The sequence below is a fragment of the Cyprinus carpio genome, chromosome B8 (genome assembly GCF_018340385.1).
Source record: "Cyprinus carpio isolate SPL01 chromosome B8, ASM1834038v1, whole genome shotgun sequence".
Taxonomy (NCBI): domain Eukaryota; kingdom Metazoa; phylum Chordata; class Actinopteri; order Cypriniformes; family Cyprinidae; genus Cyprinus; species Cyprinus carpio.
Genome location: NC_056604.1, coordinates 3,960,351 through 3,988,056, shown reverse-complemented (window position 1 = coordinate 3,988,056; position 27,706 = coordinate 3,960,351). Strand labels below are relative to the sequence as shown.

The following is a 27,706-nucleotide window of genomic DNA, read 5'->3' as shown; positions in this document are numbered from 1 at the left end:
TGCCTCCTAATGGCTAAAAAGCCAAACTCATGGTAAACTTCAGTGACTGAAGTGGCAGTAAAGCAAACATCCATCCATCAAGAGTCACCGATGAACATTGTGATTTTAGATCTACTATAAGAGCAAATGGATATTTTATTATTTTAATCGCAGTGTAAAGCATGCTGTAGATCTGGAGCTGGTTTCAGCTTCTAAAGCAGCTCATTGGTTGCTCCTTTTCATAATCACATTGTTTTTGTTATACTATTCAACAATGTGAGATGCTTCCAAGTAGTTTGTACACTAATTTTTCCTTTGTGCAGCAAATTGGTCACATTAATAAAGAACGATTAGCCATGCACTGAGAACCGGCGGTTAAATACCAAATTATCTCACACAAGAGCGGGGATCCATTGTGTTGGTGGTGGTCCTCATTTATGGGAGAAGGGCTTAGAGAAGCAGCCTACCCAGTAACACACAGCAACCATAGAAACTCAGTGGGAGGAGCCTTTGGGCTTCCATTCACATGATTGGCTGCTGGCAGGTGTTCTGAGGTTGCATATGCTGAAGTGGAGGGGTTTACATGTGTGTGCACAAGACTATAGGAGAAATCTAATGCTTAATTCATTATTTGTATATATATTACCATTATATTGTAATTCTTCCCATTATATTTAAGGATGAAAATGCAAGAGAAATCCATTTGCATTTTTAAAAGTGCATCTTCATTGATAAGGCCTGACACATTTAAGGGACACATAAAGGGTTGAGATTCCACAATTTATTTACATTGATGCTTAAAACATACATAACATTTAATAAAGGCAAAATAAATTATATGATCAGTACAATAAATAAATTGTATTATTGGTTCTAAATAAATATGCTGGTATAACAATAATGATTAATGGGGGGGAAAAAAGATATATTTTAAAGTGTGTAATTTTATTTTTGGTTTTTTTTTTGTGTGTTTTTTTTTTTTGAAAAAAAATTTTATTTATATATTTTTATACAGAATGTATATTATTCAAAAGAGAGACCTCAGAATACCATCAACAGTCATATAAATACATAAAATTTAACTGTTGTTATTGCTTTTGTGCTTTGCCAAAATATTAATCAAAATAATTTTGCAGTTCTATAAAATAGATGTAAAATAGAAATCAATAGAAATGTAATTGTGTCCCTACCATTTTATCTAATGAATCTTGTCCTGCATGTATGAAGATGTGTGTGTGTGTGTGTGTGTGTGTGTGTGTGTGCGCGCGCGCGCATGTGTGTGTGTGTGTGTGTGTGTGTGTGTGTGTGGATCAGGGTGGGGTGTTGCGCATGCACGGTGGCTTTGGCCGTGTAAATCTCCGTCAGTGTCTGTCTGGAGCGTCCTGCCGCTGCGCCGGAACAAGAGAGAAGAGCCCGTCACCTGAAACATTTCATCGTCCACCTTCAGAATCTCTGCAGGATTGTCTGGAAACCTTCCTCCATCGCGTCCGGTTTGTTTTGTGCCGACGGCGGCGGGTGTCATTGAGCTGCGGGGCGTCGCTTCTCCAAACGCGCATCGGGAATCATTACGCGTGCGGATCTCCAACCTTCCGCGCAGAGATGTCCGGATACCAGGGCAAGAAGAACATCCCTCGCATCACTGTGAGTACAAATCAACAAAAAGATGGGCTGAAAACGCGCGCGATTAAAGCGACAAAGAATAGGAGGGCATGAAATGACAGCAACTCCACAGATTCATATAATGGCATTTCAACGCTGAAGCGATCAAGTTATATGCAGTTCGGTTTTGTGGTTTTATAGTGGTCCAGTTATGTCAACACCATTCCATCAGATGTTGGAATACTGTCACCTCTGGTTTCTGTGTATGATGTGCCCATTCCCACTTTAATGTGTTTCTTTGTGGGTCACCCTTTGGAGCTCTATAGGTCACACTTGATTCATTTGTTATCTTGGGGAAAGCTATCAAGAATGCATGCATTATAAAACATGCCTCATTTAAACAGAATATGATGCATTATTCCTGGGCATAACCATAACCTGCCTACTTTAATTATTGCATATTATAATTTATTGAATTCAATTCTTCAGTCTGCTGCAGTGTTATGTTCTAAATGAATGGAGCATCTTTGTGACTGGTGATTTGTATGTAGTTAGGACGGTGAATGATTTCAGTGCATTTTTTTTCTTTTTCATTTCACAATTGTATGGGAAGCTGTCAAACATGCATGCATTATTTTAGGGTTATACTGTAATGCATAGCCTTAAATAAAATGAACATAATTCTTAGGCATTACATTATTTCCAGTGAATATGAAGCAATGCATCTTTGCAGTTCCTTGGAAATCTTTGAGAACTGTGGTTTTGCACGCACTGGAAACATTCACTATAAGTATGTTTCAGTATATTTCAAAACAGCTTCACAGACAGCTGTTAAACAAGCATGCATTATTTAAAGATCCTAGGAACTACCCTAAAACATAGCCTTAAAAAAATTAAATTCCTATTAATTTTTGCACAATATCTTGCCTCTAGTGAATATGAAGCAATACATCACTGCAGTTCTTTGGAAATCTTTGTGAATGTGGTTTCGCATGCATTGAAACATTTACCATCATGAAGCTGATAAGCATGCATGCATTATTTTAAGATCCTAGGGATATACCATAATGCATAGCCGCAAATATTTTTAGCTATCCTTTCAAGATAGGTATCTTATCTCCAATGAATTTGAAGCTATATATTATTGCAGTTCTGTGGAAATCTTTGCGAATTATCGTTTTGCATGCACGGAAATCATTCACCTTCAAAATGCCATTTTTATTGAAAAACTAGCTTACGGAAAGCATGCATGCAATCTTTGGGTTGTATCATAACCTCAAATAAAATTGAATCAAATCAAACTAAACATTATTCACTATTCCAACAGAACCTGTTTCAGATTTAGTAGCAGGAATGTGTCTTACAAGATATATCACCAGCCGTACAACATTCACCTTCAGAAGTGCATTTCATTAATGTAAAAAGCAGCTTCAGTTTAGCTGCCAGTACAATGGCCTCCGCACCCACCCCCGCTGTGAGCCGGAGCTGGTTTGATACCCATGCTAAATGCAGAGAAGTGAATAAAAATCCTCTTTTGAAAAGTAGGTCAGTGACTGTTAAGGTATGTGGTGAAACATGCCTTTAAAACGTCTTCAGTCCACCAGTGACCTTAATAGTCCAAAATGCACTGCATCAATATTCACTGGGATTGTTTTAGAGGCGGCGCTGATCAGTTAGTGGAGCCCTGTAGGAACGGGCAGATCTGGGACAGGAGGGAGAAAGATGAAAACTCTCCCTTTCCCGTTAGATCTTGCCTTTAGCTCTTGGACGTCAGCTAAGCTTCAGCCATCTTAAGGGATGGTGATAAGACTCGCAGTGGATGGCAAACACGATACTGTACTGCACACTCAAAGATTTAAAAGGAATAGTTAATGTTATGTCATTGTTTTAAACCTGCATGCAGTGAAAAACAGGAGAGCGTTTGAATATTCATGCAGCTTTCTTTTATACAAGGACATTCTCTGTCAAGCTCCGAAATGAACAAAAAAGCACCATTAAATATTTAGTAACTAGTCCATATTACTTATGTACTATATATTACAGTTCTTCTGAACATATGACAGCTTATGTGAGGAACAGACCCAAATGTAATTTTAGCAAATCTTTAAAATCTTATTTGCATCTAAGTATCAAAGTTGTCATGAGCAGCTGTGCATCAAAAGCAGAAATGTGAATGAGATTGTATGGAAAAGAGCTGCATGAAGATTCTTAAAATTTCCTTTGGATCTTTATAAAGAAATGCCTTTTAGGAAATATATGTTAAATTAGAGAAGAGTTAATTTTACGGATGGATAAAGTTAAACTTATTGTGCATGGAATATTGTGAGTGAAGCAAGACATTCAATAAGACAGCCATGTTGGAAAAATATGAAAAATAAAATGTCTTGTGATGTGAACTGATTTTTTTTTCTTTTCTGCATTCCTTTTTATTTCAATGGTAGTTGGGAGCTGTAGATGATGTCATTTCAGAGGCCGGAGCAAGTTGTTACATGTTGATGACAGATTTCAGACAAAGATGTCATAATTTTTCTTCTTTAGGATATATGAAATATTAGCTGGAAAATCACATTTCAAATGGAACAGCTTATTGAAACTATAGACAAAATATTTGTAAAAATAAATAAATAAATAAGTTTGCATATTTGTTGTTGTTGATCAGGCTTTTATGGCTAATACTGTATGAAATGGTGAGAATATGGAGCTCATACTTGAGGAGAAAATAACACCTGAATTTTATTCAGAGGCCCAAACTGAGCACAAATATGCAATCTAAAATGCGGATAATTCTGTACATCAATGAGATATTAATATGTAATAAAAGAAATAATATAAATTTCAGTTGTCACTCTATACCTACCAATAATATGTCTTAATAATATGATATTTATAACATGTCTTAATAAGATGATATTTATTCAGATCAAGGCTCTGTAGTTTCAAAACATATAATGAAATGCAATACAATGAAGATTAATGAAAAAAAAAATCTTCCTCAAAACTTATAGGATCGTATTTGACACATTTAACATGATCCTTCTAAAAAATAATGTATGGATAATCAAGTAAACCTAAGTTACTTTAGTCCAGTAAATGTTCATCTTGTCTTGAAATATTACAAACAACATGAAATGTATTCTTATGTTTACTTTATAAAAAGTTTTCACAGTAAAAAGAAGCATGAGGTGGATGTTTGTACAATTATACTAAAAGTTTTTCTTTTTATAAACTATCAATCAGACAACAGCGGGCATGTTGTAGATTGTATAAAACAGGTTTTTCAGCAAAGTTTTCATCATGTTGATCATTTCACGGCCTTAGAAATTCATATATAAAATATGATACTGTAGTCTTCATAGGGTTAAGGAAGTACCTAAGATACAGTTTGATGCAATGTTGATTTTAACTAGAAATGTGACTTTGTTTTTTATGCCTGTGCATCAGTATCTCTGGCCTGTTTTTTTTTTTTTTTTTTTTTTTTTTTTTTTTTTTTTCAAATTTTAGGATTGTCTGACAATGTCACATCACCACCATTCGTGACAAACATGGCCTGAGCACTCCATCCTTTCTGTCTGAAACACGCACCTACACCCCCATGGCCCACTTTCTAGCCATGTTTTCTGCTGCAGTCACATTCCCGCAGCCCAGACAATGTTCAGCTTGGCCTGACTTCATCATCCTCAGCGTATCGAATGCTGAGAGGTCTGCAGGTTTTATGTCGTTCACTCAGGCTCTCATTGATTTGTTAAAAGTGCAGCCGTTTGTTCCCTCTGACCCCTGTGTGAATTAGCAACAGTAATGAAACTCACCTTAAAATACTGAGATGTGTGTCAGTAACCTATCATGATAGAGGCTGGGAAACTTTTATTGCTCATTCACGGCTCAGAAGTTCTCAGATATTTTTCTTTAAAAGTATTTTTGTCTTGTTTTCCATAAAAATTATTTTAACATTTTTAAATCAAGATACATTTACTTAAAAGCAAAATTAGCTTAACAATCTGCCACTGGGGTACGACTAAAAATAATCTTACTTTCTCTTTGAATTATGATTATTTTTCTTACCCCATTGGCAAATATTTTTTATTGTTTTAAGTAAAAACTAACAAAATTTAGATACATTTTTTTAGAAAACAAGACTTCATATTTTAAGCCATTTTGTTATGTATCTTGATTCAAGAATGTTTAGATATTTGTACTGGAAAACAACGCAAAAATATTAAGCAAGACTTTTTTTTATCAGTGTAAACAATCTTGGATCAAAGTATATTTATTTGAAAAGCAGAAAATTGACTTAAAGGGGTGGTTGATTACGATTTCACTTTTTTAACGTTATTTAGTGTGTACTATTGCTGTTTGAGCATAAACAATATCTGCAAAGTTATGACGCTGTAAGTTAAATGCAAACGGAGATATTGTCTTCTAAAATTATGGCATTTTAATGCTTACAAAAACGGCTCGTGGGGACTACAATGAGTTACTTCCCGGGTTTGTGACATCACAAACCCTGAAATGTACATAAACCCCGCCCCTGGGAACATGCAACAACGGGGGCAAGGCCATGGTGTGCTGCTTTAGAGAAGAGGAAGTGTTCTTGCCATGCCATCAAAACTGGAAAACAACACAAAAATACTGAGATTTTTTTTTTTTTTTTTTTTTTTTTTTTTTTTTTTGCAGTGTATAATTCCTTACAAAAAAATATACATAGAAAGAAAAGTTTCATTTGGACTTTCAGGAATTTGATGAGTCATGTTTGAATTTATATTGAGATCTTTGGGTTTTGATTGCAGACATCTTGTTGAATATGAGCAAAGTCTGAGAAGTTAAGGAGATATCTTCTGAAAACCCTAGAGTGTTTTTGGAAACAGGAAACTTAAACAGTTTGCTCTCCATTTAATCTCATAACCATCTAGAAAGACATGATAAATTGAAATCTCCTTTGTGATGTTTTATTTTTGATTTCTGATTGTAAATAACTAAAATAATGTGGTGTTTTATCACATGTATGTGTAGCAGTGCCACTGGCATGTGCTTCAAAAGTGTGGTTAGAAAAATCACTGAAGGAAAATGCAGAGTAATAGTATGTAATATGTCTTCAATGTCAGTGCCAATAAACTTGGTTTCGACACCTAATGTGCTTTTGATTGTTGGCAGACAAACCGCTCGCTGTAATTTGACATTCATTTTGTTAAAAGTACGACATTTAAATGACCTCAGTTGTCGCAATAAAGATCATCTTTCATCTTTGACAGCGCATTGACCCTGTGGATTACACTGATTGCTAGTTCAGAACCCGAAAACGTCATTCTGATTTGAAGCTGAACTCACAATTAACCCTCTGCCGCAGAAAGACTCAACATTTCCAGCTAAGTGCAGAGCAGTTGAGTTCATGTTCGGTAATACAGCAAACTCAGACTTTTTAAAAAAGACCTCTGTGAGCCTGTCATGCTAGCCCTACTGTTACACTAATAAAAAATTGATATAGAAACTATTTTCACTCGGACATTGCTAGTAAACTTCACAAATAATTACAAATAAATAGAAAGTAACAAGTGCGGGTGAAATTTTGAAGTATAGAAACTTAAAAGTATTTGGTTGTAAAACAAACTCTAATAATTGTTATATGGTTTATTTGGATCCTTTGCAGTGAATGGGTGCCGTCAGAATGAGAGTCCAAACAAGTGATAAAAACATCACAATAATCCACAAGCAATCTACACCACGCCAGTCCATCAGTTAATGTCTTGAGAAGTGAAAAGCTGCATGTTTATAAGAAACAAATACATTAAGATGTTTTTAACTTTAAACTGTCGCTTCAGGCCAAATGACCAAAAGTCCATAATCCACAATAACGCTTCCTTCAGTGACAAAGTCCATCCCCTGTTGTTTCTCACATCAAAATCCACCCACAAATTTGTTTAGAGCTGTTTTGAGCTGTTTTAACTTGTAAACAATGCTTGATTTGTGCAGATTTCTCCCCTGATTTACAGGACATTCTGAATATTATGCAATATGGACTTATATTTTAACGGCAGTCAATGGTTTAAAATTAAAAATGTCTTAATGGTGGATTTATTTATTTCAAACACACAGCTTTTCACTTCAGAAGACATTAACTGATGGACTGGAGTGGTGTGTGGATTATTGTGATGTTTTTATCAGCTGTTTGGACTCTTATTCTGACGGCACCCATTCACTGCAGAGGATCCATTGGTGAGACAGTGATGCTACATTTCTCCAAATCTGTTCTGATGACCATACAAACTCATCTCAGTTTTGGATGGCTTGAGGGTAAATCATTTTCAGTTTTAGTTGAACTATTCCTTTAAACCAGAAATGTTAGATTTATATATGTAGAAGAAAGCAACGCTAATGCTTGCTGTAATGTCTAATGTGGCAACTGCACTGTTATGAATTGCAAACTTGCATATTTCAAAAGCAATGACTATGTAGCTAGAAGTATCTCCATTCATGTAACTGCACAAAGTAAAAATACTAAAAATACTATATATCACTTCAGCCACAAAAGTATGAAATTAATTCAACAAAATACTATAAATTATAGACCTGGATTTGCAGTTCAAACCCAAAATAAACACAAATGTGGGAAGAGAAATTGAGACTGGTGAACCAGCTTTGACCTGATTAAATCATTTGTCTGTGGGCATTTATGTAGCATGACAAAGAGATCTGTAAAATGTCTAGTCTCAGTTTTTTTTTGTTTTTTTTTTGAAAAACCACATCAAAGTAAACATAACAGGACAGACTACAACACGCAATCATGTGAATGCACATATATTTATATGTTTTTTGTGTTTGGATTGCATTCTTACACGCGTTTAAATGCATTTATATTATTCACGTGAAGTCGTGAAACACAAACCTGGTCAGCCACAGAAACGTGAAGAATCTGAGCATTTGACCCACTTACTGGAGCACACTTACTTTCGGAAAGGCTTTTTTTCTCTTGCACACAGGATGGGAGTGCACTCTGTCCAAGGGCCATTATGACTGTCAATTGGAGTAGCTTGAGTTAGTGTGTATGTCTTTAGGATAAAAGTATGCACCAGATTCACTGTAAGTGGGTCACGGGGATTTGTTCTGGTATGGATGGACTCTCTGGAGGCCATCATTAGCAGCCCCTCACGTACACACTACATGTGCAGCTGTGGAAAAAGTCAATTATTAAGTGCTGCATTTGTCTCTTTATTCCAAACTAGGCACTCCTAGCTGTCGGAAATACATTTAACCATAACAAACGTTTAATTCAACATTTCATGTACAAACACTGTAATGCTTGATCTAGAGGAGGGACATTTGCTGTTACGTAATGACCCATTAAGCCCATTCACAGGCTTTACAATGGATTAAAGGAATATTCTGGGTTCAATAGGAGTTCAGCTCTAACAAAAGCATTTGTTTTATAATGTTGATTACCATAGAAGAATATTTAAACTTTTTTAAAGGTCGAGAAATACAATGAGAGTGTGTGGTGCCAGCATCCAGAGGATTTATGTAGTCAGTACTTTATGCTGCTCATATTATTTGTTACTCTTCCATAGAAAATGTGTGTAATTTGAGTGGTCTGAATTACTATTTTTGCAGGTACTGCTCTTCCAGATGGGTGTCAGAATATGTAGCTTTTGTTATCTGGTTATTTTATTGTCATCAAACACCATGAACATGCAAACATCAGGAAGTTTGTGTTCCTTTGTCAATTCAAGACTACCAGCCCAAAGTTACGTCAGTTTCTTTTTTGGTATCTTGTGCAGTCCTCATGCAAATTTAACAGGATTAGGGTTTACATCATCTTGAAGTTATAATAGGTTGGACAGGCAAGGTTAGTAAATGATTCTGTCATGCTAACTAGTAGCTATTTTTGGACCCATTTTTTCATTATATTGCATGTGCATTATGGTAACTGTGATTTCTTTTTTAGGTAGAGATGAGTAGAAATATTTTGTGTCATAGTTGAAGACATTGCATATATGTCCTCATGTCAAGAGAATTGCATGATCTGATTCTTTCCTGATTCTTTTCCAAGCTGCATTGGGGTTAATATCTATACAGTTTACATTAGCTAGCTGATATTTGTGGAGGAAAAACATTTTTAGGGGTATTTTCACTCTGTTCAGGAAATGTTGGTCTTAATAAAATATTTTTTGTTATCTCTGTTCTAACAAAAAATGGATAGCCAGAGCAAATGATGCACATAAGGTGTGATGCGTCATCTGTGCATTTGATCAATGTTTATCATTTTAACTGTGTTGCCATTGCCCAATAAACCAAGTAAAGGAGTAGTATTTTCTATCAAACTCCATTGCTAGTCATCAACAGAACTCAAATATGTGCATACTGCATACTAAATAATTATAAAGTTGACATGTGAAATTAAAACTAGAATAAAAATGAGTTTTTGCCACTATTATTTTACTATCAGTGCTTGTCTCTTAAAATAAAATACAATAATTCTGATAAGATTTTTAAAGCATCTTAAGCTTAATTTGAGGTCTAGATTCTTGATTCATTCATTCATTCATTTACCTTTAAAATTGTGCCACAAATACAGTCAGGAGAGCTTAAATAGCTACCATTTGTGTGGTCAAAACTTACCAAAGACCCTTACCAAAAAGTAGTATACTTCAAGTTTATTGTATTAAGTATACTTAAGTAACGTTCAAGTATACTTTATGTAGCAAGTATACAAATATCAGTGTTCTAGTAGTATACTTGTAAGTGTACTGTTTCAGTACTCCTTGGGACTAAATTGGCCCACTTTCTTATATATAAAAGTATAATTTTAAGTATACTTTAAGTATAACAGTAGCAAACTTTGAGTACACAACAAGTTTACCTCTATGTTTGTAGTTTGTACTGCAATTATACTAAAAGTGAACATAGGTATACTGATAGTTTCGTACACTTTGAAGTATAGTCTCAGTAAACTACTAGTTTAGTAGTTTTATACTGCAAGTATACTATTAAGTTTTCATTAAGTGATCTTTACATCATACTTTAAGTATACTACTATGTCCCTATTTAGGTTTATATATTTTTTATATGAACACCTGAACATACAAAACATCCAAAGAAAGAACAGGGTATCTGCTTGTAAACAAAAGCATTTTATTCTAGCTTCATGCATTCTTTTTTTAAAAAACTTTAATACAGGTAAGTTTCATAAAAAAATTAATAAATAACATTTTGAACAAAAAGCTGAAAAAAAGACTATGAATTCAGAATGATAATCAAAACGTAGATGGAGTCAATCAACACCCCAAAGCTTGACTGTAATTATTACCTCTTCATCGGTCCACATTTTATTCCATAACATTACAGTTTTGATGCTGTTTCATGTCTGATGATCGTGTTAGATTACGTGTTAGTATTTGTTGTTTCTTTTTCTTCTTCACTTGTGTTTTTTGGAAATTCTGTACAGAAGATGTGTACTTGCACCCTCTACCGTATAACAATGAAAACACGGATTCTAGGAGCACAAGTATAGCTCAAATATATTTAGACTTTTCAAGTCAAGTATACTTAAATGTAACTTTAAGTATATTACTGAGGAGTACATAAAGCCCATTTCTGAGAAGTACATAAAAAGTAAACTAAAAGCATACTTTCCTATTTTTAGTTTAAAAGAAGTATACTAATAGCACACTTGAATAAAGCTTCTTTTTTTGTAAGGGGATCAACCAATTTATATACTAAACTAAATGTCTGTTTGTACTTAAGTGATCTACTTTATTAACTAAAACCAAATAACTTTATATTTCACCTAGCCAAAGCTTTGATTCTTTCTAGGAAAGCTGCAGTCAGAGTTCACTGTCAGCCATGCGTGATGTGTTTTTTTTTTTGGACACAGGGCTTATCCAGATCAAATCTGGGTTGCATAATGAAGGCTGATTAGCATCCAGGACCTTAACTATCCGTTTTATAAGATCTGAGATGTTGTCTACCTTCTTCAATCCTTTAGTTGGTCGTTATTCCTGAATATGGATTAAGACCTTAAAGAACTGCTGAATAAGCCAAAAGCTCAGCAGTAAAGAAGATGTAAAGGTCTGTTTTAATGAGCCTTTGGGCTGTAATGCCACCAGCGTTTGTCTGGGCTCAGCATTAGTAATGGATTTGTGTAGAGGAGTGAGCAACCAACAACAGTACAGAGCACATGTCCATCACGGCTAATTAAAAAGTTAATCCTGATTTCTGACATTGATCTAGGGCTCACTCTAAACATCACAAATTAGCTCGAGAGCCACAGTTCTTCTAAGATGGTTTGGATGTTTGCGAGATGTTTTTCAGCTAACAGCATGAGTGAGCGCTGGCTGTGATGATGAATGCAGTCTGGAGCTACTGTGTGTTTCATAGTAACAGTGAACAGAAAGGCTTTGTCTCAGAGATAAATTAGGCCTGATTTCCATTCAGATGTTTAAGTCATTTCATGATCATTCTTTCCCAAGCCGTATTTAATACTTTAAAGGTTAATATCTATGTAGAAAATGTTTGCTAGCCGATGTGGTTGGTTAAAACTTTTCTGGGGGATATTTTGAATGTGTATTTTCTGAATAAACATTTTGCTCTCTCTCTCTCTCTCTCTGTCTCTCTCTCTCTTTGTACAAAATATATTTTTCTGAGACAGAGACGGCAGAAAGCGCATCCTGATTGTGTTCTTTATTTTACAGAAGTGCAACGTCTTGTTGATATTATGAATATATTCAAATAAAAGTAGACCCTTGACAGTTTTGAATAATGTAATACTCTTATCTGTATGAGCAAAAATGATGGTGTATTTTGTTTCCACTGTTGTCGGGGGAAAAAGGCCAATGATCACATTGGCACCTTCTTGTCATGCAGTAGCGCACTAATAACTTCCATGCTCTGCACAGCACCTACTACACATTTACACATTAACATGTGAGCCAACGCCCATTATAGATGCTACTTCTTATGTTTTTTCATTTGAGGTCGATGAATGAGAGGCATACTTTTGGATTTTCTTGCCCAATGTACTGTAATTACCTCAAGGACCAGCTGATAACAACTTTTTTTCTGCGACTAGCCGACTAACAAAATTTTAGTTGACTAAGCTTCTTCTAGTCAACAGTTTAATTTCAAGTAACAAAAATGTTGTTTTTTTTAATTGGTTTTAAATGTATTTTAAAAATATATTGTTGAACCCTTATTTTCTGCAAAAATAATATTTTGATACATCATTATCATTAAAATATATTGTGATATAAGATTTTGGTCATAACAAGGAGTTAAATACGGCATTTGGGTTCCATTCATGTGTGTTTGTTTCATAAAATACAATCATTTAAATATGATCGTAAAGCATTGTGAACTTAATTGTGAACTTAAGTCTTAATTCATGGGATTTCATCTGTAGTTTGCAACAGTCTTTCCAACAAAATCTTGTTCTCCACTCTTCATAGCTACTCATTAGCAGACAAACAGCTACCGAATAGGACTTCCATGACAATTATCCCATCAGGTCTTTACTTACAGAGCACAAGGCAACTGAGACCTTATTAACCCCCCCCCCATCCCTCCCCCCCCCACCATTCCCATCATGCTCTTGGATAAGGGTCCATGTCCTTCACACCATCACGACAGGGTTAAAGTGTCAATGCTATGCCATTAAATCAGTTTTTTTTTTTATTGCAGTGATGTGAAACTGAACGTGCACCATGTTTCTGTGCTCTGCGTGTCTGAACAGGAGGGAAGCATGCATGCCGCAGTCAATGGCGGTGTCCTGAAATGACGTTTGGGCTCATGATGGCGTGTCAGAATTGATTTAGCATGATAAGAATCACAATGTTTCTCTGATGTGCCTCAGTGATCTGTATGCTTCAGCTCTGATTGAACTTGATGTCCAGTGCTTGCCGGTCATGTTTTAGCGTACTCTCTGGTTTAGAACAGGATTGTAACTGTGCCGTATGTCCCCAATCTACAGTTGCATCCCATTTGGTTGTTTCCTACAGTGACCTTGTCATACAAAGACATTTATCAAATTAGTTCACTTTAATGTCAACAACAGTGGTGACTTTTTATGTCAACACACACATTGCAGGGTTTTTGGTATCATAATTGCATTTAATTGTTGAAATTATCTGTCTGGGTGTGTGTGTGTGTGTGTGTGTGTGTGTGTGTGTGTGTGTGTGTGTGTGTGTGTGTGTGTGTGTACTGTATATACAAATGCACAATAAATCTATATGAAATCATACATAAAATAACATGCATATTAATGAATGAATTATTTTATATATATTGTATGTATAATGAAATTGTGTGTGTGCAAAATGCAGTGTAGTACAAAAAAAATTACGTTTATATATATTTTTGTAATTTTTTATTTATATTTTTATGTGTGTGTATATACACACATGCACACAATAATAATAAATACATATAAAATAATATATGAATTTGAATAAATAATAACAATTTCTATATTTTTATATATAAATATTTCTAATTTTGTAACTTCATATATATATATATATATATATAATATGTAGGCTAGAAAATTTAGCTCAGAAAATGAGTGAAAGCTGTATTTAGTGGCAGTGGGTTTGTGGCCTTTAAAAACTGCCAGGGAAAGAAATATTACTGTGAGTGTGAAATATGCACATGCATTTTTGTTTAATTGTTCATACTGTGCAAGAAAAAGTGTGTCTGTACATAAACTAATAGCATGTGATATCTATTGAGTTACAGTCAGATTACTGTATAAATAGATGCATACAGGCGCTGGGAATAAAACAGCACTTTTTTTTTGCATTTTTGTTTGATTCTCTTGTCTCTCTTTCACAGAGTGACCGACTTCTAATCAAAGGAGCGAAGATAGTGAATGATGATCAGTCTTTCCATGCCGACATCTATATGGAGGATGGAGTCATCAAGCAAGTGTTTTTGTTGTTGTTTTTGTTATTTGATATCATTATTTTTCTTGTCATTGTATCTCATATTCATGAGTAATGACTGATAGTAGAGATGAGATGACCTCTGTTGTCCTTTGTGACTGTCTCTTTTTCTGTCTCCAGGCAAATCGGTGAAAACCTCATAGTTCCTGGTGGTGTGAAGACCATCGACGCCCACGGCGGGATGCTGATACCCGGTGGCATCGACGTTCACACCCGCTTCCAGATGCCCGATCGGGGAATGACAGCTGCTGATGATTTCTACCAGGGCACACGAGCTGCTCTCGCTGGTGGCACCACTATGATCAGTACGCTTAAAACATAAAAACATTTAAAAAAAAATACATATACATTTATTTACAAGGCAGACTACACCTTAATTAAACTGAGATAAAAAAAAACATGAGATTTTGATTTATTATTTTAATATACTGAAAAAAATTAATTTCAGATACACACACACACACACACACACACACACACACACACATATATATATATATATATATATATATATATTAGTGCTGTCAAATGATTAATTTTGATTAATTGCATCCAAAATAAAAGTTTTTGTATACAAAATATATATGTGTGTGTACTGTGTATATTTATTTTATATATATCTATATATATATACACACACACACACACACAAACATACAGCATATATTTTAAAAAATATTTACATGTATATATTTATATTCATAAAATTTATATTAAATATATAAATGTATTTAATATATAAATGTAACATATTTTTCTTAAATATATACATGCATGTGTGTGTATTTATATATACATAATAAATAAAAAATACTTACGCATAAACTATGTAAACAAAAACTTTTATTTTGGATGCGATTAATCATTTGACAGCACTAATATAAATATATATATATATATATATATATATATATATATATATATATATATATATATATATATATATATATATATATATATATATAGTTCCTTATCGTATATACTAATATACTACTATACAATACAGTTCCTTGGTTTGGTGGAGAAAACAAAATATTACATATAATTTTTTTTAGATAGTCAAAATCACATAACAAAATTACTCAAAGTTAAATTAAAAATAATAATAATAATAATAAAAAAAAATTCAAAATGACATGACATTTCATGTGTCCAGTTCCTTGGTTAAGGAAAGAAATCAAAATAATACACACAAAATAATACAATATTTGTGTTCATAAGCTTTCAATGAAAAATCAAAAAATGGCAAAATCACAATAACAAAATTACTAAAACTAAAATTCAAATAAAACTGAAAAATGTAAAAATACAAATTCTAAATATTAATAAATGCTGTAACAGTATAATTGATACTAAAATAACACTGACCCCAAGTCGTTCTCTATGATAGTTTAGCACAAAAACTTGGACAAATGACATATTTAATATCTTTCCATTTCCATCAGAATAAGCGTACAGTATCACTATATTTTGATGTGTTTGTGTGTTTTCAGTCGATCATGTGGTCCCAGAGCCAGGCATCAGTCTGATCGCTGCTTTTAACCAGTGGAGGGAGTGGGCCGACCACAAGTCCTGCTGCGATTACTCTCTGCATGTGGACATCACAGAGTGGCACAAGGGCATGCAAGAGGAGCTGGAGGCGCTGGTCAAAGATCACGGTATGCTCCTCTGCAGTTTACACACTTTTGCATGTGTGCAACAAAAATGAAAGCTTACATGTAGGTTAGATCAGTTGACAGCATTTTCAGCAATGTTAATTAACAGAGAAGATAAATTTTCCCCATATTTAAAGAAATCACATGTATCAAAAAGTTCAGTTTAACACATATATGTGCAAGTGACTGTTTATATAGGGAAAATCAAAATACTGCAGTTACATCAGTGATTATCAACCTATAACAGTGTTCTCACGTGAAAAATGATGATTTAGGCAGTTTACAGCTTAAATTAAGATTTGAATTTAAAAATATAGAATATTTTCGTAAAAACACCACATGAAAATAATCTTTGAGAATAAATAAAACAAACAAATATAATGAATAATATAGAATTTAGAACAAAAAGCAAAAAGTTTATATAAAATATATTCAATAAATCTACGGATTTAAAAATACAGAGTGAATGAATAATTCAGGATAAGCAAAAATTAAAACAAGTAAAATGTCAGATGCTAAATGCAGTTCAATAATAAGAACTGGGTGTCAAAAATGCTTAATAGTCACAAAAATAATGTCACAATGCAGCAGTTTTATCAATGGAGTTTATACACTAAGAACAGTATTCCCACATGAAAGTGATGATTTAGGTACTTTATTGCTAAAATTACACACATTTTTGAGGGAAGAATCATTACAGGTGCTTTAACAAGAATACAACCTGCACATTTCTGCTTTTAAGCGCTCAAAGTCCATGAACTCATTACTTCAACCTTCCCTGTTTCAGCAGCTCCAGATCTTTGTATGCACGTCCATGTCTGATGTCTTACATCCTGGTCTTTTTTTTCTCCCAGGCGTCAACTCTTTCCTGGTCTACTTGGCCTACAAGGACATTTTCCAGCTAAACGACTCCCAGGTATGCATGGTTTCTCATGCATATTCGTTTAATCATCCTGATAAAGATGGATTAGACACTAAATGAGCAGTACTAGTGTTTTTGGTGTGTTGAGAGTGCAGTGATGATGAGTTCTCCATGATTTGAGCGTGCAGGGCTGATGGTCACAGGGGAACAGACATGTTTGCTCTGATGTTCAGCACATTTCCTGTAGCTGTAGATCCAGGGCAGATGATAAAACAAACTGCACTGCACTGAATAAACACAGAAACCACACCCAGCGCTGTGTTTCTCCTTTCTGTTGTAGATGTATGAGGTGTTCAGTATGATCAGGGACTTGGGAGCCATCGCCCAGGTGCACGCAGAGAACGGAGACATCATTGCTGAGGTGAGCTCACCTTTCCTACCCTAAAAAAACTCACACACATACAAATTACATGTAATATTAATTAATTATTACATTAATGCAGGTGAACAATTATATAATATTAAATGTAGTATTTGTAGTTTTTTTTTTTTTATCATTAAAAAATGAGAAATACAAAATAAGGGAAATAAATAAAGTGTCTGAATTACAGTGATGATCATTTGGAAACAAATGTGCTTAATTGTTAAAAATATATATTCTTTTTTTTTTCAGTGAAATCCATATAAACCTCTTTTTCTTTCTTCTGTTTACAGGAGCAGAAGAGGATTCTGGGATTGGGTATCACTGGTCCAGAAGGACATGTTCTGAGCCGCCCAGAGGAGGTAAAACACTTCACGTGCACATCAAACTGCACCAAATACATTCACACTGCAAGATTATAGCTGTGCACCACATGGAGGGGTTTTTAGCACGTCATCGTACATCGAGACCCAAGAACGCTTCCAAAATACCCTTCAGACATGCTGCACTAAAACACATTTATGGTTTATTTCCCTTTAGGGATCAGGGGATTTCAGAGTTTCCACTTTCCCACTGTTTTTACAGACAGACTCATTGATCATTGGTATCGCAGACACATCAGCCTTCCAGAAACCTTTAGCCGCACATAATGTGCAGGAGGTGCTGAGCAGCACTTTACAGCGGCTGCGTCTGTCATTTCAGCTGAAGGTCAGTGAGTGTCGGCCGTTGTTTTATAGGTGGAGGCCGAAGCCATCAACCGGGCTGTGACTGTCGCCAATCAGACCAACTGCCCGCTTTACATCACCAAAGTGATGAGCAAGAGCGCTGCTGATGTCATCGCACAGGCCAGGAAAAAAGGTACAACAGATGTTTGATATAAAAGTCCAATGTGTTGATCAACTTCCCAATAAATCACCCAAAAGAGCCTGGAAAATGGCACATGGGTTTCATTCTCAAATTATCAACAGAATCCTAACTAGACTGACTACACTGCAAAAAAATTATATTTTTGTCTCGATTTCCAGTACCAAATAAACATTATTAAATCAAAATATATTTACTTGAGAAGCAAAATGGCCTGTGATTTTAAGACTTATTTTCTGAAGAAAAAAATAATAATTGAGTTTGTTTAAAACAAAAAATATCTGTCAGTGGGTTAAAAAAAAGAAAAGAAAATTCAGTAACACTTTATTTAAAGCCTTTATGTGTAATGCATTGTAAAAGTAGTTTTAATGCATTAATTATGCCTTGTAATGCACCTTATAATGCCTTGTACAGTCTTATGAATAATTATCACAGTTAATACACTTAAAACACTTATCAATTCATTGTTACACTATGCATTTTAATTTTTTGTTATAATTTTTTTTTTAAATTTATTATGTTATAACAAGATATCATGTATTACAATGCACACTATGAATAATTATAATGCCTTTATAATGCATTATACATAATGCATTATACGTACATTATACATGCATTATACGTAATACAGCCTATATAATATATTCAAAATATGCAAAAAATTACCAAAAATAGATTTGCTAAAATATGTTTCTTCTGTAAATGTATATTTCTACCAATATATTTTTGATGATTTTTTTTATGTGCAATTTTGAAAATACATTTTCAAAATAGAATTTTTTTTTACAAGCATTTTAAAAGCATTTAAAAATAAATATTTTATATTTCGATTCAAGAAAAGACATTCACACGTCACATTTAAAGGGGTCATATGACGTTGCTAAAAATAACATTATTTTGTGTATTTGGTATAATGCAATGTGTTTATGCAGTTTAAGGTTAAAATAAACATTAATTTCCACATACTGTACATTATTGTTTCTCCTCTATGCCCCGCCTTCTGAAACGCGGTGATTTTTACAAAGCTCATTGTTCTGAAAAGCGAGGTGTGCTCTGATTGGCCAGCTATCCATTGTGTTGTGATTGGCCGAATGGCTCAAGTGTGTGACGAAATGTTACGCCCCTTAACATACTGTGACGCTGTGTCCCGGCGCGACCAGACAAAACCAATAAAACCCATTACAAACGAGGCATTAGTAGCATCCTTTGGGGACATAATTACTGATTATAAGGACTTATACTGTATTTTTATGCATTGCGTTGCATTATGCCGCGTAAACATAAAACCATTTCTGCATTTTTGGTTGGAGAAACAACAAACAACTAGCACTGTTCTACACTGCTCAAAACTTGTGTTTGAATAGTCATTGGCAAATCCTTTAAATATGAAAACATACTTACAGGCTGTGAGTCAGCATTATTTGTGAGAACACCGGCATTGTAGGCTACTCTCCCAGGGTCAGGAAACAGTCCTTGTCCAAAGAGAAAGGAAAACTTGAAATCGCATCATATGACCCCTTTAAGTATGAAGAATGAAGTAGCTGTCCTGGAGGCGGTCTAGTGATCCTGACCCAGTGCTTTCCCTCCACAGGTACCGTGGTGTATGGGGAGCCCATCTCAGCCAGCCTGGGGACCGACGGCACTCACTACTGGAGCAAGAACTGGGCCAAAGCTGCAGCCTACATCACATCTCCACCCCTCAGCCCCGACCCCACCACCCCGGACTATCTCAACTCCCTGCTGGCCTGGTGTGTGTCCGCAGCTGCTCTAGTGCATTATGGGACATAGATTGCAGGGGGTTATTTGGACCACAGTGAGTGTGTGCAGAGCAGGGTTTAGCCATTAGGGAAGAACATTTATGGGTGATCACTAGAGGGCACCATAACACAAAGAAGAGCTTTTCTCTACGTATTCTTATGACAAACTAAGATACATTACAAATGAGAATGAAAGAACCCTTTACTGGGTTGAAATAGTACAAATAATACATACTGTGGTAGAAATTCTATGGTTATTATAGTTAAATAAAACTAAAATCATTAAAAAACATAAAAAATGTTTTTTTTTTTACTTGAAATATAATAAATGCTAACTAATGTGAAATATAAGGGGAAGAATCTTATCTAGTAACTGATCACATTTTCTTTTTCATCATATTTGATCAACTTTTTGATGTTACTAATTAATTTAAAATATTTATGTGGTGCTACAAATTCATTTTTAGAAGTATGAATATTTAATGTAGTTTCGCAGTTAATATGCAGTGCTAAAATTGCATGTATAATAATGATAAAATAATTAGCTAAATGTTTTTAGATGTATTTTTAATCAACCTTTTGCCTTTTCCAATTAATTTTAAGTGTTTATGTAGTGTTACAAATAAATTGGCTAAATATTTTTCAAATATAAAATAATTAGCTAAATATTTTTAGATGTAGTTCAGGTTAGATGGAGTTTAGCGTGTCACACTACTTTCCAAAAGCATTTTATGTCAGCTAGCATTATAATTAAGGTATTATATTGTCAAAAAGAACAACAACAACACATTGCCATGTGCAAAAGCATTACTGTTTGTGTGTGTTGTGTGTGCAGTGGTGATCTGCAGGTGACTGGCAGTGCTCACTGCACCTTCAGCACTTCCCAGAGGGCCGTGGGCAAGGATAATTTCACCCTCATCCCGGAGGGGACTAACGGTACTGAGGAGAGAATGTCCATCATCTGGGACAAGTGTGTGGTGAGAGCTGATTTTTAAGCTTTATCTGTTCATTAATATTATTACAGATCCAGGTTATATGAGACACGAGAAGTATATGCATTTGTTACTTTGTATGCATTTGTTCATGCATTTGTTTCTTTTTATTTTTTTATTTTATTGTACCCAAAATGGATATTTATTATTCAATAGTTTCATATGTAAAATCTGATTAGATGAGCCAGAATGCATTGTTTTGATTATTATTGTTAAATACTTTTATGTTACATTTGAATTATTTTTATTTTATTTTTAAAGGGTTTATCTTCATTAGATTATTGTAGTCAAAATGAGTATTTATTTATCAATAGTTGCATCTGTACTATTTGATTAGATGCCTCATCTCACATTATTTTTATATATATATATAATTATTATTATTATTATTATTATAAATTTATATAATTATTATTATTATTATTATTATAAATATACACATTGTAAAAGTTGGATACCTTCATGTTGCATTGTTTTAATTATTATAATTTATTGCTTTTTATATATATATATATATATATATATATATATATATATATATATATATATATATATATATAACTTATATTATTGATTTTGCTTATAATATATTATATTATTTTTTACATGAATCGATTAATCTATCCATAATTTTTTTTCTATTATGTTTTGTATTATATTTTCTGATTAGTCCATTAATCCTTACCAATAACCTTAGTTAACCTTTCAATAACCATACTTATGCCATTAATCTTTCAAAATTTTATTAAAACATTTTCTAATAAAAAACTTACTTTACAAAAAAAAAAAAAAAAATGAAAACATAAAGTGGCAAGAATTACAGGGCACCTGTCAGTAATACAGATCTGTTTCATGATGTGCACAACACAATATACCTATACTGTGGTAAAAATCAATGTTATTCTCATTGCTGTATCATTTCTGACCCTGTCTTTAAGATGAATGTTCTGCTTCACAGGTGACAGGTAAGATGGATGAAAACCAGTTTGTGGCTGTGACGAGCACCAACGCCGCCAAGATCTTTAACCTGTACCCACGGAAGGGCCGTATCGCCGTGGGCTCTGATGCCGACCTGGTGCTCTGGGACCCCGACACCACCAAAATCATCTCTGCTAAGAGCCACCACCTGGTGAGAAGAGTTTGTTTACAACTAAATCACTTTTCAAGTAATGTTTGTCAGCTGACCTGGAAGCTCTGGGGTGTGAATGCAAGATTAGTGCATCCTGAATGCACTTTAAATGAACCGTAATGTGGGTGACACCATTAGGTCTGGACCAGCTCTGACTCCCATGATCCTCTGCTCTGAGCTGTTTTGGTATTCTGCTGACTCACCCGCTCTGTCTGCTCCTGTTTGTCAATGAGGCTGATGCTGCGATCTGTGCTGATTTCATTCGACCGGAATGAGACGCTGATGCGGTCAAATATAGAAAGAGTGAATTATCTGAGTGCCATGAACTCTGGGAAATGTTAATGTACATTATCATTCAAAGGTTCGAGATTTATTCATTTAGTTATTTTGAAAGAAATTAATACTTTTATTCAGCAAGGATGCATAAAAAGACATAATCTTACAGAAGATCTCTATTTTTTTCCACAATAAAAAGTATCAGTTTCCACAAAAATATGAAGCAGCACGACTGTTTTCAACATTGATAATAATCAGAAATGTTTCTTGAGCAGCAAATCATCATATTAGATTGATTTCTGAAGGATCATGTGACACTGAAGACTGGAGTAATGATGCTGAAAATTCAGCTTTGATCACAGAAATTAATTACATTTTAAAATATATTAATTTCTTTTTTTAATTGTAATAATATAATTAATATTACTGTTAATATTACTGTTCATTTTTAATCAAATGAATGCAGCCCTGGTGAGAATGAGAGACTTCTTTCAGAACATTACAAGCTCAAATTTTGATCATTAGTGAATCTGTTTTTTTCCATAATATTTTAGGTTTATTTACTATTTTAGGATGTGCTACAGATTGTTTTAGAGCTACAAAAGATCGGCTAGACAGACTTTCATGCAGTGTAGTGGTTAAAGATAAGAGCTTTTCCCTCATTCTGTCATTCTCAGGCGGTGGAGTACAACATCTTTGAAGGGACTGAGGTGCGTGGAGCTCCTCTGGTGGTGATCAGCCAGGGCAAGATCGTCCTGGAGGATGCGAACCTCCACACCATTGAGGGATCTGGACGCTACATCACCCGTAAACCCTTCCCAGACTACGTCTACAAGAGGATAAAGGCCCGCAGCAGGGTATATATTCATTATACACAGATGCATGTAGACTCTTATTTTAATTAGAGTCATAAATGATTAAAAAATTGTCTAATTGAGGTATCTCTCATCACAGCTTGCTGAGCTGCGTGGAGTCCCACGAGGTCTGTATGACGGCCCGGTGTGTGAGGTCACTGTGACACCTAAGATCATGACCCCTGTCACCTCCGGTAAGACTTCTCCGGTCAAACACACTCCTCAACCGGTTCGTAATCTACATCAGTCTGGATTCAGCCTGTCTGGTGAGTAAACAACTAAATGTCCTATACTTACTCTTGGAACAAACATATTTGTTCAATATATATATTTAAGAGAAGTGTTTTAGATGATTCTTGAAGATGGCTAAAGGGAACATTTATAAGTTATATATAAGTAATAATATATAATTATATATAATTAGATTATATGAATATTTATTAATGATAAATGTTATATAGTTATACATATGTATTTATAATCATATATAAGTTTGTCCATCTTCTTGTGCATTACTACTAACATGGCGATATATAGCAAATCTCACCTGCTTAATTGTTTATATAAATTTTTTACTGTTGCATACTTTGTATTCATGTACATTTAAAACAGAAAATAATTGTATACTGTATAGCCCAACTGTTTACTCTGTTCTTGCCATTTAACTCATTTTTTTCTTTCATCGTTTCAAAGGGGCTCAAATTGATGATAACATCCCTCGTCGTACAACTCAACGCATTGTGGCGCCCCCAGGTGGCAGGGCCAACATTACCAGCCTGGGATAAAATCAAATACTCATTACAGAGAAAAAAGGATGGGGTGGGATGGGGGTTAAAGAAACTTGGGCTTTTCACCCGGGATCGGTCCAGCTATCTGGACTGCGTCCCAACAAGCACACCTCTACTTCCTCCTACACTTCTGTCCAGTCATCCACCCCTGACACCCATCCTTTTAACTCTAGTGTCCTGATTTTTGAGTGTCTTTCTTAGATGAATAAGTTTCAGGATTACTTGGCATAGAACTGGGATGCTTACTGGAAAGTTTGACTAAACAGTATACTAGCATTCTACTAATTCTTCAGTATGAATAATGTGCATAGTGTGAGTTTTCTATATGCAATGACCTACTGTACTGTGCAGTATGAAACAGAGCATATTGCACTGTGTACTGTATCCCATAATGCAATGCAGATTTCCATTTCTCATGCGACGAATGACCTGGATATAATAACTTTTTCTTTGGTCAGACTGTCTAAATTAGTTTTTACATGCAGTAAGATTAAAATGCAAAATAACTATTTATTTCGGCCTTGATAAATGTGACGTAAACATGCTTATTTTTAGCCAAGTGTTCCTGAATCTTATCCAGCTAACCAAGAAATCAACTTTCAACGAATAGGAACTACCCAGCTAACAAAAATATATTCTAAGAACGTTTTGCTAAAGTTATTTTTCTCTGAACATTCAGAACATCCAGTTAAAAAAAAAAAAAGTTTTATTTTGGTTATGTGAACGAAAGAGAAATCTTTTTGCGAACATTATGGGAATGTTACTTTTAAATGTTCTCTAAACATTCTTAAACTAATGGTTAAAAATGTTAGAGAAATGTGGAACTAAAATGTTTCAGAAAAACGTTCCATGAAGGATGTAAAAATAACATTTTTGAGTTAACGATTAAGAACGTTGAGACCAGTTAACTCTGAACGAACGTTCTAATAATGTAACTGGAAGAATGTTTGTTCGTAACTTTGAGAAAACCCTGCCAGAACGATCTGATAACGTTTTGTTAGCTAGGTAGTAATATCCGTCATTTGCCTCCACACTTTAATGTTTTTATTTGTTTGAATTCTGGAAATGAACAGCACAAAACTCCCGCCTGTATCGTTATGTATTAATCGTGCTGTCACTATTTTGATTTGTGGTTTTTCCTTGTAGGAAGAGTCGATGAGATATTTATTGTTTAGGATTAAAACCACGTATGTATTTTACATTTTGCAAAAGTGACAACTCTTCAACGAACGCCTGATTTATAACAAGTTTTTAGAATGTTGTTTTATAATGAACTTAATAATTGAATAATAATTATTATTTTTTTTTCCCTATGTAGCTGTTATGATTTCGGTTTCAGGTTGGTGTTTCAACACTCCCTGAGATCCCTCACATTTGTCTTCCTCACATTTTTGCGCTTCGTTATTTTCTCTCAGTATTGTTTAACTGCAGTTTTGGAGATGTTTAGAGCAAAAAAAGAGACTAACAGTGGTGTTTTTGGCCGTGGTGCGCAGTCCTGTGGGGTTTTAGTGTGATTTGAATTCACTCATTTTTCGCTGTAAATGTCAAACTGTCCATTCCTACTTTGTCCCACGGTTGCACGAAGGGGGTCTCACCAGAAACAATACACTACAGTTTAGAAAATAAAGAAAAACTCTAGGGGCGAACAGCGGATGGAGAGGGAGGTGCTCTTTTCACCCTTTCATTTCGGTTTAGGAGGAAGGCTGTTACTATAGCAACGGTCCCGATCACTCGGTGTGGATGCTGATTAGTTAAGACAACCGTGCCGTGCAGGAGCGCCACCCCAGTAACCTCTTCACACCAGGGGTTTTTTCATGTGGTGGATCTCGGCACGGGTTCGACCGTTCCCTGTGACGTCACAGCCGCTCCACGGGGCAGCTACTCACCCCCTTCTGTTCCGTCCCACAACAGAACCGACCTTTACCGTGAGGACATTCTGAAGGTTGCAGTGACTGTCTGTCAAACGGATCGTCCGGCATGTGTAAGGTTGATCAGTGTTATTCTAAATGAAATGTTAGGTCACAATGTTTTTCTTACGTTGCAGTTCTGCTTTGTTTTTATAAATCGATTTGCCTGCCTATTCACCAAGTGATACAGTTCTTGATTAATGTCTGTGAGTGTTGTTATGACAAGCTGAACATTTCTCATGGAAGCTATGTACACAATTCATTATTCTTCATGTCTTTGATTGTTACAATAAAATGCAGTTGTGAACAAAAGCCTGTACAGCTTGTCCAGTGTCAAAACACATTAATCACAAACACTATTATTTTCATCCCTGTTAAGTATTTTGCCCTTCACCTTCTTCATTGAGATATGAGGCGGTAATATGATGATATTGTGATGTATAGTGATTCCATTTGTATTTAGACACTTAAAGGGATAGTTCACTCAAAAATGAAAATCCTGTCATCTAGGCAACATACTAGTGATATCAATAGTGTCATGCAGTGAGCCAGCTGTTCATCTGATTGGTTGATTGCTCTAGTCTCCGCCCACTCCGTTGAGAAGCTGCAGTTGCAGTACAGTAGGGGAGGTTATAAAGATTTCAAGTTTGTCGCCAAGGAGGTCAGAACATTCTGGGTTTTCTCCCATGTAGCTTATTTCCTTGTTCATCCTGCTAAACTGAGCGCAGGGTGCATCACACTGACAATGCTGTCAAATCAAATGCAGTGCATTGCAATGTTTTGCTCTGTATAGCGCTTTGGATATTCTGTTTATACAGATAATTCATATGCAGAGTGTATATACTGCAGAAATGGAGTAGTGTGTTATTTTGAACAGCCAAGTGCTCATACTCTGTGTTATACTCACATTAGAACAGTAGGAGGTGTTATTGGTCAAAGAAAAAGACCTTCACATCTGGATCTGTGGATCATTATAATGTATTGGAAGAAATACAAAAACATACACCATAAACATCCATTTATGGAGTCAGTCTTTTGCATGTGCAGTATCACAGTAATAAAAGATTACCATATTCATAAACCATGGCTACTTCAAAAAATACCATTGTACATCTTTAAAAAACATAGCATAATGTCCAAAAAAATGCACGGGGGGCACGGGGTGATTTCTGCCTCCCACATGAGAGGGCATCTGAAAAGTGATGCAAATGTACATAAGCTCCCATTTAAAGTTCCTGTTGAGCAGGAGCTGTTTTCCCCCACAGCACCAGGACTACAACACTAATGACCCTGACAGCTTTTTAAATTCTCCTCCGCTGTCTTGCGGCAAGAGCCCTTTATAGATCATTACATGACTGGCTATTGTATGATCTTCTGCATAATTCATTTTTTAGCAGTGGAAGTGGGTGTACGCCAGGGTTAGAAATGAACTTCAAACACAGGGTCGTATTTGCCCCCAGAACTGATTTTAAAGAGCTTTTTTTACCTTTAATGAGCACTGTTTGCTCCTGAACCATTCAAAAAGCACAGCATGTTGTCTATTATAGTGAATTGCAGTTAATTGAAGTTCTGAATCTGAACCAGATTGGCTGTTAATTATGAAATAGCACTGTATGTTGTCTATTTTTGCTAATAGCAGTGAATTGAAGTTATGATTATGTACAAAAAGTGTCTCTAAATAATGAATATAATTCAGT

General features: G+C 34.9%; 1 protein-coding gene across 1 annotated transcript; it reads left to right on the top strand.

The window, feature by feature from the left end:
• The first annotated feature begins 1,277 nt into the window (after positions 1–1,277).
• Positions 1,278–26,321, top strand: LOC109089220 (dihydropyrimidinase-related protein 2-like). The gene is made up of 14 exons (XM_042729275.1): positions 1,278–1,620; positions 14,392–14,480; positions 14,622–14,806; positions 15,995–16,159; positions 17,011–17,072; positions 17,359–17,439; positions 17,733–17,801; positions 18,177–18,297; positions 19,898–20,054; positions 20,899–21,040; positions 22,014–22,184; positions 23,138–23,317; positions 23,415–23,580; positions 24,008–26,321. Exons 1-14 carry the CDS (start codon positions 1,309–1,311, stop codon positions 24,097–24,099), a joined length of 1,992 nt encoding a protein of 663 aa, XP_042585209.1. The 5' UTR covers positions 1,278–1,308; the 3' UTR covers positions 24,100–26,321.
• Positions 26,322–27,706: the final 1,385 nt, after the last annotated feature.

Bases quoted from the DNA above. Each gene is read 5' to 3' on its own strand.
- LOC109089220 (XM_042729275.1), top strand. From the start codon at position 1,309: ATGCACGGTGGCTTTGGCCGTGTAAATCTCCGTCAGTGTCTGTCTGGA. The intron at 17,073-17,358 runs GTATGCATGGTT...TTTCTGTTGTAG, and splicing joins TCCAGCTAAACGACTCCCAG to ATGTATGAGGTGTTCAGTAT. The intron at 23,581-24,007 runs GTGAGTAAACAA...ATCGTTTCAAAG, and splicing joins GTCTGGATTCAGCCTGTCTG to GGGCTCAAATTGATGATAAC.